This window comes from Dendrobates tinctorius, unplaced genomic scaffold, assembly GCF_039654945.1.
Source record: "Dendrobates tinctorius isolate UK_male_01 unplaced genomic scaffold, ASM3965494v1 ptg000366l, whole genome shotgun sequence".
Taxonomy (NCBI): Eukaryota; Metazoa; Chordata; class Amphibia; order Anura; family Dendrobatidae; genus Dendrobates; species Dendrobates tinctorius.
Genome location: NW_027362032.1, coordinates 554,320 through 569,314, shown reverse-complemented (window position 1 = coordinate 569,314; position 14,995 = coordinate 554,320). Strand labels below are relative to the sequence as shown.

General features: G+C 45.9%; 1 protein-coding gene across 1 annotated transcript in view; it reads right to left on the bottom strand.

Annotated features, from left to right (window-relative positions):
- The window catches only part of LOC141075614 (uncharacterized), a 51,043-nt gene extending 40,301 nt beyond the window's left edge, over window positions 1-10,742 (bottom strand). Inside the window, exon 1 of the mRNA XM_073562720.1 lies at window positions 10,704-10,742. Within this exon, the coding sequence (XP_073418821.1) occupies window positions 10,704-10,742 (39 nt within the window). The remainder of the gene's footprint in view (window positions 1-10,703) is intronic.
- Window positions 10,743-14,995: the final 4,253 nt, after the last annotated feature.

Below are 14,995 nucleotides of genomic sequence, written 5' to 3'. Positions count from 1 at the left end.
AAGTGTGAATTTCTGTCCAATAACAGCAGAGTTTCCTTTTATCCTGACTTTTCAATTTGTATTAAAACCAACTAACTTCAAGGAGGATTGTGATAATCTCCAGGACAAACATTCCACCTGTGCCATGATAGATCTCTAAGCTGTGCGTGGCTGATGGCTGTAATATACATTTATTCCCGCCTGCAGGAGATGTGTTGGCTCCAGCCCTGGTGTCATGGATTCACTCCATGTCATAAATTACATTGTTATTGATCCTAAGGAATTCAGATTACTGCACGGTCTCTCCTGAAATGGGGGCGCTAATACTTTCTCTACTTTTCTAGTCAGGACTCACAGTGACTCCAATGATCCACCATAAATCTTTATTTTTTTTTTATTTTTTTTTTTTTATATAGCGCTAACATATTCCGCAGCGCTTTACAGTTTGCACACACATTATCATCACTGTCCCCAATGGGGCTCACAATCTAAATTCCCTATTAGTATGTCTTTAGAATGTGGGAGGAAACCGGAGTACCCGGAGGAAACCCACGCAAACACGGGGAAGAACATACAAACTCCTTGCAGATGTTGGGCCCTGGGATTTGAACCCAGGGCCCCAGCGCTGCAAGGCTGCAGCGCTAACCACTGAGCCACCGTGCCGCCACAATGAGGGCAACCCTGTTTTAGTGATGGAGTTCTCCCTTCATATTTACGTTGTTGTTGGGGATGTTACATAGAGTAATAAATTATGTCTTTTTTACCTGTTCATTCTGTATGATGACAGAGGTATAGTATTGAGGCGCACACAGTCTAATAGGGGAGGTGCTGGTGTAGCAGACTGATAAGTCCCAAATAAAAGAGAGTCAAGGGTTCACCGCTCATATAATTTATAATGCAGAATTTCATTTATTACTGTCCAAAAAAAGCTGCTCTTACAAATGAGCGGGTCTTACCTTTTATGTTACTTATTCTTTTGTACGTACTTACAGTTTTGTCTGTTTCGTTGTATTTACATTTCATTCTTTTCTTTTAGTGATTCAGTGAGTAAGACCCGGGAGGGGCGAAATGTCTGATGTAGCTGTTGTCCCTTTTTACAACCTTGGTTACTATGTTTATGACTACCGCTCATTTGTAAGACCAGTTTTTTGGACTGTAATAAATGAAATTCTGCATTATACATCTTATGAGTGTGCACTGAACCCTTGACTCTCTATTCTGTATGATATTTTGATTGTGGCGGGATCGGCCGGCCTCACTTATGTGAGTCTGTAACTCCCTGATAGTCTTGAAAAAAATCTCTCCATTGCCGCTTCCAAATGTCTGAGATCTAAATTTAAGGTGAACCTGTCAGCAGGATTGTGCTCAGTAACCTCCAGACACTGTCAGGTCGGCGCCGTTATACTGATTACAGTGATACCTGGTGATGAAATCTGTCTTGTGGTTGTTGTTTAATCTTTATTTGTAATTAGCTGAAGACCCTGGTGCTGCCCGGGCACAGTAACTAACTGTGGTTAGTTATAGCAAATTATAATTATCCTCCATCCCATAGTCCCGTGCCCATATACCCATCATACATATCCTCCATCCCATAGTCGAGTGCCCATATACCCATCACACATCTTCCATCCCATAGTCCCGTGCCCATATACCCATCATACACATCCTTCATCCCATAGTCGAGTGCCCATATACCCATCACACATCCTCCATCCCATAGTCCCATGCCAATATACCCATCATACATATTCGCCATCCCATAGTCGAGTGCCCATATACCCATCATACATATCCTCCATCCCATAGTCCCATGCCCATATACCCATCATACATATTCTCCATCCCATAGTCCCATGCCCATATACTCATCACACATCCTCCATCGCATAGTCCCGTGCCCATATACCCATCATACACATCCTTCATCCCATAGTCGAGTGCCCATATACCCATCACACATCCTCCATCCCATAGTCCCATGCCAATATACCCATCATACATATTCGCCATCCCATAGTCGAGTGCCCATATACCCATCATACATATCCACCATCCCATAGTCCCATGCCCATATACCCATCACACATCCTCCATCCCATAGTTCCATGCCCATATACCCATCATACATATCCTCCATCCCATAGCCGAGTGCCCATATACCCATCACACATCCTCCATCCCATAGTCCCATGCCCGTATACGCATCATACATATCCTCCATCCCATAGTCGAATGCCCATATACCCATCACACATCCTCCATCCCATAGTCCCATGCCCATATACCCATCATACATATTCGCCATCCCATAGTCGAGTGCCCATATACCCATCATACATATCTGCCATCCCATAGGCCCGTGCCCATATACCCATCATACATATCCTCCATCCCATAGTCGAGTGCCCATATACCCATCACACATCCTCCATCCCATAGTCCCATGCCCATATACCCATCATACATATCCTCCATCCCATAGTCCCATGCCCATATACCCATCATACATATCCTCCATCCCATAGTCCCGTGCCCATATACCCATCATACATATTCGCCATGCCCTAGTCGAGTGCCCATATACCCATCACACATCCTTCATCTCATAGTCCCATGCCCATATACCCATCATACATATCCTCCATCCCATGCCCGTGCCCATATACCTGTCATACATATCCGCCATCTCATAGTCCCGTGCCATATATCCGTCATACATATCCTCCATCCCATAGTCCCGTGCCCATATACCCATCATACATATCCGCCATCTCAGTCCCGTGCCCATATACCCATCATACATATCTGCCATCCCATAGTCCAGTGCCCATATACCCATATTCCCAATCATACATATCCGCCATCCCATAGTCCCGCGCCCATATACCCATCACACATCCTCCATCCCATAGTCCCGTGCCCATATACCCATCACACATCCTTCATCTCATAGTCCCATGCCCATATACCCATCATACATATCCTCCATCCCATAGTCCCTTGCCCATATACCCGTCATACATATCCTCCATCCCATAGTTCAGTGCCCATATACCCATCACACATCCTCCATCCCATAGTCCCTTGCCCATATACCCGTCATACATATCCTCCATCCCATAGTCCAGTGCCCATATACCCATCACACATCCTCCATCCCATAGTCAACTATTATGACATCATAATGAGTGGCGGCGGGGCTTGCAACCTATGATGACATCAGCGTTGCCATGGCAACCATTGTGACATCATAATGAGGGGCGGGGCTTGATACGCACACACTGCTTTCCCAGTATGCAAATAGGGGCATTATGACATCATAATGAGGGGCGGGGCTTGACGCGCACACACTTTTTCCCCCAGTATGTAGATAGGGGCAAAATTGTTTGGTGAACTGGAACGCGCGGGATTAAAATTTCACCTCACAACATAGCCTAGGACGCTCTCGGGGTCCAGACGTGTGACTGTGCCAAATTTTGTGGCTGTAGCTGCGACGGTGCGGATGCCTATCCCGGACATACACACATACCACACACACACACACACTTTGAGCTTTATATATTAGATTAACAGTGAACGAGATTCTCATGCTCTGGCGAGGGGCTGTGGGCGGGGCTGTGGGCGGGGCTTTATGTGGTGCTCTGATTACATATTCCTCTGTATTGGCTTATGACAGGTCGCTGACCCCTCACTGACCTGCCCCCATTATTACATAATGCATATAATAGCATTGATATTATTGGTGATAATGCCTATAATATTGTGGCTATTGTGAGGCTTAGAAAAAAAATTACATCCAGCAAAATGTCACCAGTGGCCCCTGTCCAGTAGCCTCTATCTCTTACTTATTATACAGTGGGGAAAAAAAGTATTTAGTCAGTCAGCAATAGTGCAAGTTCCACCACTTAGGCCGGTTTCACACTAGCGCATTTTCAACGCGCGCACGGCCGGGGGTAGCTCCGCCCCCGATCCGGCTCTCTGCCCGGCGTGCCCGCCCCTTCCTTGTAGCGCCGCCTCCTAGCGGACAGCGGCGCCTGCGATCGGCGCACCCTATCTTTAGCATAGGGTGCGCCGATCGTGCGCAGGCCGTGCGCTAGTTGCGCTTTGACCTGCGCTGCGCACTTTTGACGGTGCGCCGTGCGCGCCAAAATCAAACTTTTCGGATTTTGGCGCGCACGGCGCACCGTCAAAAGTGCGCAGCGCAGGTCAAAGCGCAACTAGCGCACGGCCTGCGCACGATCGGCGCACCCTATGCTAAAGATAGGGTGCGCCGATCGCAGGCGCCGCTGTCCGCTAGGAGGCGGCGCTACAAGGAAGGGGCGGGCACGCCGGGCAGAGAGCTGGATCGGGGGCGGAGCTACCCCCGGCCGTGCGCGCGTTGAAAATGCGCTAGTGTGAAACCGGCCTTAAAAAGATGAGAGGCGTCTGTAATTTACATCATAGGTAGACCTCAATTATGGGAGACAAACTGAGAAAAAAAAATCCAGAAAATCACATTGTCTGTTTTTTTTCATTTTATTTGCATATTATTGTGGAAAATAAGTATTTGGTCAGAAACAAAATTTCATCTCAATACTTTGTGATATATCCTTTGTTGGCAATGACAGAGGTCAAACGTTTTCTGTAAGTCTTCACAAGGTTGCCACACACTGTTGTTGGTATGTTGGCCCATTCCTCCATGCAGATCTCCTCTAGAGCAGTGATGTTTTTGGCTTTTTGCTTGGCAACACGGACTTTCAACTCCCTCCAAAGGTTTTCTATAGGGTTGAGATCTGGAGACTGGCTAGGCCACTCCAGGACCTTGAAATGCTTCTTACGAAGCCACTCCTTCGTTGCCCTGGCGGTGTGCTTTGGATCATTGTCATGTTGAAAGACCCAGCCACGTTTCATCTTCAATGCCCTTGCTGATGGAAGGAGGTTTGCACTCAAAATCTCACGATACATGGCCCCATTCATTCTTTCATGTACCCGGATCAGTCGTCCTGGCCCCTTTGCAGAGAAACAGCCCCAAAGCATGATGTTTCCACCACCATGCTTTACAGTAGGTATGGTGTTTGATGGATGCAACTCAGTATTCTTTTTCCTCCAAACACGACAAGTTGTGTTTCTACCAAACAGTTCCAGTTTGGTTTCATCAGACCATAGGACATTCTCCCAAAACTCCTCTGGATCATCCAAATGCTCTCTAGCAAACTTCAGACGGGCCCGGACATGTACAGGCTTAAGCAGTGGGACACGTCTGGCACTGCAGGATCTGAGTCCATGGTGGCGTAGTGTGTTACTTATGGTAGGCCTTGTTACATTGGTCCCAGCTCTCTGCAGTTCATTCACTAGGTCCCCCCGCGTGGTTCTGGGATTTTTGCTCACCGTTCTTGTGATCATTCTGACCCCACGGGGTGGGATTTTGCGTGGAGCACCAGATCGAGGGAGATTATCAGTGGTCTTGTATGTCTTTCATTTTCTAATTATTGCTCCCACAGTTGATTTCTTCACTCCAAGCTGGTTGGCTATTGCAGATTCAGTCTTCCCAGCCTGGTGCAGGGCTACAATTTTGTTTCTGGTGTCCTTTGACAGCTCTTTGGTCTTCACCATAGTGGAGTTTGGAGTCAGACTGTTTGAGGGTGTGCACAGGTGTCTTTTTATACTGATAACAAGTTTAAACAGGTGCCATTACTACAGGTAATGAGTGGAGGAAAGAGGAGACTCTTAAAGAAGAAGTTACAGGTCTGTGAGAGCCAGAAATCTTGATTGCTTGTTTCTGACCAAATACTTATTTTTCACCATAATATGCAAATAAAAGGAAAAAAAAACAGACAATGTGATTTTCTGGATTTTTTTTTCTCAGTTTGTCTCCCATAGTTGAGGTCTAACTATGATGTAAATTACAGATGCCTCTCAACTTTTTAAGTGGTGGAACTTGCACTATTGCTGACTGACTAAATACTTTTTTTCCCCACTGTAGGTGCTACTGCGCAGGCACCGCCACCACTGGTGACGTTTTGCTGGCTGTAATCTTTTTCTAACCCTCACAATAGTCATCTATAGATTATCAAAAATAAGGAAGCGAGAGCGAAACGTGCGTCGGGGCCTTGGCGTGGCGCACAGGCATCTTTGAACATGGGTAAGAGGGTTTGGTTCAATCTCATGTGAGCATTGGCTTTCATATTTTGTTACTTTTTTTCTCTCCACAATACATGTGTCTATGGTAATATAATACGGAACGATACTCTATCACTTTGGCAATATGTGGTGTGCATACGTATTCCTATATTTGCCAGTGTTTATCTGCTGAATGTACATTTGCGGTTTGATTGTCTTTCTAAATGCCTCTTTTCATGTTCATGTGTGATTAAGGGAGCTTCGCACATGTAATACTCCTCTTAGGTTACTATCACATCGTGTTGCTCTCTGTCTTAATTACCTCATGCCTGTGTGGCCGCACCATGGTTGTGTTGCTGTCCGCCTGATTTTATTAGTTTTTGTACATAAGGTGTGGAGCATTTTATATGTATATTTATATGCCCTGTTTTGGTGGATTTAAATAAAGGCTTTGTCATACTTTTTTTGATAAGCAGGGATAAGATGGAATTTATGACTTTACTTATACACACACCTTCTTTTGACTCTATCCTAGCGATCTAAGCTCCCAAAGGTTCATTATTGCTTTTCATGATTAATGGAGAGTATCTCTAATCAAGAAATATGATTGTTATATCTACCTTTGATTCTAGCTATGTTTTCATCACTATTATAATGGGGGGCAGGTCAGTGAGGGGTCAGCGACCTGTCATAAGCCAATACAGATGAATATGTAATCAGAGCACCACATAAAGCCCCGCCCACAGCCCCACCCCCAGCCCCGCCCCAGAGCACGAGAATCTCATTAACTGAAAACTACAAATACAGATTATACAACAACCACAAGACGGATTTCATCACCAGGTATCATTGTAATCAGTATACCTGACAGTGTCTGTAGGTTACTGAGCACAAGCCTGCTGACAGGTTCCCTTTAAGACATCTCAGCTCTGCACTATTATACACAGTTCTCTATAAATGTGTAATATTTCTTCATGAAACTCATCTGATAGAAAATATTGGAGCTTACGATAGTTTAAATTGTGAGGTCACCGAGCCCCATACTCTAATTACCCCAGAGAGGTTTCACCACTAGCTGCTCATTTATTACTGATGGAGACTGTGGAGTTTGATCATTTCAGTAGATGTTATTGTCTATAGTCACAGTGTTTGATTACAGTAGTGTCCAAAATCCTCTGATTTAACCTCTTCCTGCAGCCAGTTTTGTGGTCCTAATCAGACCCCATTATTAATATCTGACGTGTGTCACTTTATGTGGTGATAAATTATTCTCAGAGGATAATAGGAAACAAATGGATCTTACAAATTATTTTCCAGCTTCGCACTATACCCTACATACGATTGTACACTACTGTCTGGGCACATGGCAGTGTTCAGAAGGGAAGGAGCGCCATTTAGCTATTTGAATGCAGATCTAGCTGGAATAGTTTGCAGACACAATGTATTGGGAGCACTGTTCATGGTCACCTGGCAGCTCAAAAGATGTCCACCATGACCATGCTTGGCTCTATCTTCTCTGCTTTCCATATCCCAAGGATTGCCTTGCTCATCGCCCTATAACACCATTACATGGATCTGGACTTACACTGGGACCCCTAGGCTTGGACCATGGTGTTACCTGCTATTCTGTGGTGTTAGATGGCAAGAGGAATAGTCAGGTAGCTGGGTCAGAACCAGAAGGACAGAATACAGAATCAGAAGACACAAGAGTAGTCAGTAAACGGGCCACGGTCACAACAGGAAACAAATACACAAGCCGCAAGCTGAGCACAGAGGACTGAACCAGAGGAGACAGCGCTGTATCTGGCAGATTCCGGCCATGTGCTTTGCGCTTTAGTAGGGTGTGGTACTTTCCAATTGGCTGAAGTAGGGAGCAGATTACTCCAGCTGGACAGCAGGAACAGATCCCAGATGAGATTGGACACACCATATGCAGAATCCCTAATATAACTAAATGCCAGAAAACCAGAATAGTCGAAATCCTCATAAAGTGATTCCATTTTATAAATTAATTCACTGAGGGTTATAATCCTTAGGAGGACTGAATATTTTGACTCCACCACCACTTTCAGGAAATTAACACGCAGTGGATGTTGGAGAGTGAAAATTACACATTTGCCATTTTCTTACCCAGCACATAGTGCCCAGATTGTGCTCCAGGAGACACACACCAAAAATTAAGTGGATTCTTCTCACTATAATATTGCTAAATACAGGGATCCTAAATGTTGTTTGCGCACACTGCAAGACTCCGAAGTGAGAGCGGATTTTGCTGGATCGGTTTATGGAAACCTTGTTGCTTTTCAACAGCCTTTGAGCCACTAATAGTGCGGGAACCTCTGTTTCTCCATTGACAGATGATGGCCCTGAGTGGGGACTTGTTTTTTGTGAGATAAGAATTGGTATTATTTTCGCCTACATAACATTGATTGGTTTCTTTTTATTCAATATTTGGGAGGCAGAATGAACAGACAGTTGAACACCGCACACTACTGGTTCATCCAACAAGGTTTTCTTTTAGACTGTGAACTGTCATTGTCTTGGTAAATAAAGATTTTTACATAGCTTGCCATTTTTATCTACAGTTTAAGTAGAAACATTCAAAAATATAAAACTCAAGGATATTTTATTAAAATAATTGTTTTTTATCTTAGCAGAGGACTGTATCAGGAGATCAGAGGGACAGATGACATCTTTAACTTTTAAATCTGATGATCTTGAGATCCTACAAGATACAACTGAAGTGAATGCCATTACTCCAGATATATCATCATCCATTCACAGCAAAGATCTGTCATCTGATCCTATGAAACAGGTCCCATCTTCTGATTCATTACCGACTACTAAGGAAAATCAAAGTCACAAAAGAGGCAATAAAAAACAAACTGCTCCTAAAGCAAAGAAGTCATTTTCAAGTTCAGAATGTGGGAAATATTTTACACGGAAATCATATTTTGTTAACCACCAGAGAATTCACACAGGGGAGAAGCGTTTTTCATGTTCAGAATGTGGGAAATGTTTTAATCTTAACTCAAAATTGGTTAGGCACCAGAGGAGTCACACTGGGGAGAAGCCTTTTTCCTGTTCAGAATGTGAGAAATGTTTTAATCAGAAATCAGACCTTGTTATACACCAGAGAATTCACACAGGGGAGAAGCCTTTTTCTTGTTCAGAATGTGGGAAATGTTTTAATATTAACAAACATTTGATAAGGCACCGGAGAATTCACACAGGGGAGAAGCCTTTTTCCTGTTCAGAATGTGGGAAATGTTTTAAACAAAAATCATATTTTGTTACTCACCAGAGAACTCACACCGGGGAGAAGCCTTTTTCCTGTTCAGAATGTGGGAAATATTTTAAACAAAAATCCTGTTTTGTTACTCACCAGAGAATTCACACAGGGGAGAAGCCTTTTTCCTGTTCAGAATGTGGGAAATGTTTTAAACAAAAATCACATTTTGTTACTCACCAGAGAACTCACACAGGGGAGAAGCCTTTTTCCTGTTCAGAATGTGGGAAATGTTTCAGCAAAAAATCAAATTGTGTTATGCACCAGAGAACTCACACAGGGGAGAAACCTTTTTCTTGTTCAGAATGTGGGAAATGTTTTAATCTTAACTCAAATTTGGTTAGGCACGAGAGATCTCACACAGGGGAGAAGCCTTTTTCCTGTTCAGAATGTGGGAAATGTTTTAATCTTAACTCAAGTTTGGTTAGGCATCAGAGAACTCACACAGGGAAGAAACCTTTTTCCTGTTCTGAATGTGGGAAATGTTTTAACCTTAACTCAAATTTGGTTAGGCACCAGAGAACCCACACAGAGAAGAAGCCTTTTTCCTGTTCAGAATGTGGGAAATAGGGAAAGAGCATCTTGTTAGACATCAGAGCAGTCACACAGAGGAGAAGCCTTTTTCATTTTCTTAATGTGGGAAATATTTTACTTGGAAATCATCTGTTAATAAACATTAGAGACTTCACATAGGGGAGAAGCCTTTTTTTGCTCAGAATGTTGGAATCATTTTAACCAAAATTGGATCTTCTTAAAGGGGTTGTCTCTTGTCATTCCTCATGTTTGCTGACAAAAGGATAAAGCTGAAGTTTATTACTTCCAAATGTAAATCTATACCCATAATTCACCCTCTGAAGGTTAGTCAGAAGGTGACTAATAGAAAAAACATATACCCCACAGTTCAGTATATAGGGTGAGGTGACGTATACACACTCACTCTCCAAGCCTCTAATTTCTACGGGTTTCATCATCCTCACCAATGATGGCTCATCAGGAGACCATTTAATATTGACTTATATTCAAGCGAGACTAGACAAAAAACTAAAATCATGTATCATGTTATCCGAAACAGTCAGAAAACTAGCCACATATTGGCAGATCCCAGACCTCAGACTATATACTGTGTAAGTTTATAAGCCCCTCCAGTGTCAGGAATAGATAGTATGTGAAAATACAGTTTTATTCTTGTGATTTTTCTCCTATAGGGACCGACCTAGTTTGGTATTGTAACAGCTGTTAATTAGTAATGCAGACAAATTGGAAATTATCTCTGAAGGTTAAGTGTTCCCTGAGCAGTATATACTGTATTTTCACATACTATCTATGTGATAGATACCTGGCCGACCTCTTCGTGAGGTCTAAGGTCCATTACCATTCTATAGGCCTGCTCAAATTTTACCAAAAAAGAGAATGGATCATCGGAAATATTTGTTTGTAAATTCCCTAAAATATCAACTGTAGGCATGTCTTTGGGTCGCCCTCGCACACCCAGGGCAGCGGTGTACTCGGTACCGGGCCGGTGTCAGGTGGGAATGTGTCACAGCAGCGGTGACCCGGTCCGTGGCCCTGGGCGCCCAATATCAATGGCGGTGATGTAGTTAATGGTAGAATAGTTCGTGACGCCACCCGTGGTGTTTGGCAAGTAAGGTGTTGAGCCAACGCTGCATACAGATCCGCTGGGACTGATGGTGTGGTGCAGCAGAGATGGTATAGCTCCCCACAGGTGGAGCTGTAGTCCCAGGGCAGTGTAGGTGCAATGGATGAGGAGAGGCACAGAATGGTATAGATGTTGTTACTCAGGTGTAGCGGTGCTGGAATAACTGGAGGACACCAGAGTATGCGGTTCCAAAGCTTTACTCACTGTTTGTAGTTCACACAACTGCCTGCCTCCGTACTGTGTTCTCCAGGTCAGGGCTCCAGCCAACCTCCAGGCAGGATAGGATTCTCCCTTCCACACTCCGCCAATATGTACCTTCACTGAACGACTCCAATGCGCTTTTAGGTGCGAAGCACTTCAGTACTTAGTTACCCTGGAATACCTCTCTCTAGGTGTTCCTAGTCTTTACTTGTATGACATACAGCTGTAGCCTGCTTCGGGGACTCCTCACTGCGGCCCGGCTCTCTGTTGTGTCCCAAGTCTATGATGTGAGCAAGGCGTTAGCGGCTCACTACTCCTCCGGTGTCTGTTGCCGGACATAAAGTTCCAATCCACCTCGGGGACCGGGCCCCGGCCTTTGCGCTCTCTGGACTGGAAGGGTTCTCTGTCTTTCTTCAACCAGCTTCCCACCGTCCTTCTATTCTCCTTCGTTCCGATCTGTTCTATCTCTCTTATGGAAGGTTAGGTTATCAATCTTATCAGTCTCTTTCTCTGGTCTTTCTCGTGCCAGCAGCCCAGATCACTGGGACCTGCTGCAGCACGTCCCTCAGACACCCATCTTCTCTCTTCTCCTCTAACCAACTGCTCACTAACCCTCACTCTTCCCACTCTTTTGTATCATCTCACTCCACCCGCCTCCCAGCACATCTCGTGTTACGAAGCAGGGTTCCACGAGGGGTGCTCTGCTAACCCCCAGCCTGAAGCTGTTAGGTGGCCCCACTGAACTATCCTGTGTGTGGAATGCAGGTGTGGAGTGTGGTCAGGAGCTCCCACATTACCTGGATGGTGGGGCACTACACCTTAGGAGAAGGTGCAGTACCTCTGTGGCGACTGAAGCCTCACGGGAGCCACATACCCCCCCAGGTAAGCACAGCATGTCCGCGGGCTGCAAGACAACAAAAGGTACAATACAGGAACACACAAAAAATTTTAAATGCTGTTTAACAATACTTATCTAATCTTCCTAATGTAGGAGGCACATTTCTTAAACGTTACAAACAGGCTAACTTCCTATCTTAGTATCAAAAATTTACTTAAGTGCAATTCTTAATTCAAAGTGCTATACTCAACACATTTTCTTTATTACATTTGCTATCAATTATTCTCTTTTTCTCTTTCTCTACTGGACGCAAGACACTGACCATCTACGCTTGGCCTGTCACCTGTCACTTTCAATTCTTCAGTCTTTATTCAATTCTCACAGTCTATCTCAAAACCTTTCTAACTCTATAAAAGACATTTACTTTTCATAAGACACAACATTATCAAATACGTTATCATAAAACATTCAAAATTCTTGCAAAGTGCTGAACACTGCTCCCAGCCGGGATTTCTTGCAGTGTCCCTTGACGTAGACATCGTTTTTCGAAAAGTGTCCATTCAAAAACATCATCTTCGCAAAGAGTCTTTATATGTAAAACCAAGAGAGAGCACCCAAAGGGGTGCAAACTACAAGAAAGTTTTGGATCACACAGTGTTCATGATCTCCACAGTTCCATTTGTAGAAAAACACTGCCAATCAAAAGCAGGCAACAAAAGTGCTGCCGTAAAAACATGATAGCAAACAAGGCACAACTGGTGCAAAGAAAACCCTCCTGGGTAAAGAGATTTGGTAAATTATTTTAACGGCTACCAGATACCAAGTAGTCATTAGCAATCCGCAGGTACTCCTCTTCCCACGGTGTCAAGCCAGAGATCTTTGGTTTGGGTCGCCGAACTGGAGGTGATGCAATAGAAACCTTGTTCTTGGAAACAGGTACCTGAGCAGTCTGTGGGGTACCGGTGGATGGAGCATTGATTGGTCTTGATGGCAGGTACCTCTCAATGAACTCTGCAGGGATACATTGTACATTCAGGGCGTACCATCCCCTGAATCCCTCATGCAGGGTAAAGGTCACATATTCCCCAGGCTGCAGGTCTCCATCTGGATGCCCTCTCCTCAGATGAGGCTCCACATCCCGCCGGTTAAAGAACAGATCACCAATGCGCTTGGGGTCCGCGATGAATCCAAAACCCCTCAACTTATTCACATTCAGCACCTGCCCCCAAGCACCTGCCCCTAACCAGCTGCATCCTGGGAACCGTAATGCCCAGCACGGGTCCTCTCTTTTCTCTTCAGATCCGGGCCCATTACAGCCAATCTCCTCTGCTCCCTCTCCCGGTACTCATCTGCCAGCTTTTTAATGGTGGCTCGACCATAGGCCTCATTCTGCTCCGCCCGGGACCTGCTTTGGCCTACTGGGGCCTGCGGTGCCACTGTTGGGGGTTCCGGTATCTCCTCCCGGGGACTGGCTTCCCGGTCCCAGACCAGGTCTAACACAACCTGGCCGGCCGTTGCAACGGTGGGGCAACCCCGGGTCTTCTCAGGGGAAGGGACATCGGACATACCTGAGGTCTCCCGGCGGTGCGGCCTCGGCTCCGGTGCAGTTGATGAAGGAGCAGTTGCGGGTTCTGGATCCGCAGGGGTCTCTGGGGACCGGTGCAGCCGCGCCAGGTCCAGGCGGGAGCTCTGCTTCCACTCCCGGCTCCTCCGGTAACTTCTCCGGGCCGGTGGTGCTCAACTGCACGGTCAAAGTAGATGTGTAGGTCAGCGCCGCCCGGGGACAGTCCAGTGCGGTAGCCACGGGTACCGATGGAGAGGGTGGTACCGCTGGTGTAGGCCCCACCGGGGCGCGCTCTCAGCTTCTCCAGCGCTTCTCTTCGTAGCTGCAGACGGGTAGTCATTTCAGCGATTTCATCTTCTAATTGCTGGCGGTTCATTCAGGAGTTCGGGTTGGAGCCGTCAGCCATGGCACCAGGGGTTTGCACTTGCCAGCGCTCCACAGGCCTCCTTCCCTCACTCTCCAAAATGGCGTTCTGGTGTTCTTCTCCTTGCTCCGCCCTTCTGCTCGCCACTGGCTTCCTCTGCCCCTCCTTCCGGGGGCGGCGTCTTCTTCCAGCGCCTCCATACCAAGCCAGTATACGAACCCCTTGAGGGTGGGCCATGCATCTGTCACATAGTAATTCAGGCAGGGACGGCCCAATACTCTTCGCGGTCTTTTCTTAGGACCTCCCATCTCTTCACGCCCTTCTCCGCGCCAGCGGCCATTTCTAATGTCCATTTTACAGTCTATTAAATTTGGTCTTCTGCACATTTTCAAAAGTTGTAAATCCAAGGCACACAGAACCCGATGGCATCGGGTCTCGTCATCCTGTTCGTGACACCAAAATTGGGTCGCCCTCGCACACCCAGGGCAGCGGGGTACTCGGTACCGGGTCAGTGTCAGGCGGGAATGTGTCACAGCAGCGGTGACCCGGTCCGTGGCCCTGGGCGCCCAATATCAATGGCGGTGATGTAGTTAATGGTAGAATAGTTCGTGACGCCACCCATGGTGTTTGGCAAGTAAGGTGTTGAGCCAACGCTGCATGCAGATCCGCTGGGACTGATGGTGTGGTGCAGCAGAGATGGTATAGCTCTCCACAGGTGGAGCTGTAGTCCCAGGGCAGTGTAGGTGCAATGGATGAGGAGAGGCGCAGAATGGTATAGATGTTGTTACTCAGGTGTAGCGGTGCTGGAATAACTGGAGGACACCAGAGTATGCAGTTCCAAAGCTTTACTCACTGTTTGTAGTTCACACAACTGCCTGCCTCCATACTGTGTTCTCCAGGTCAGGGCTCCAGCCAACCTCCAGGCAGGATAGGATTCTCCCTTCCACACTCCGCCAATATGTACCTTCACTGAACGACTCCTCCAATGCGCCTTTAGGTGCGAA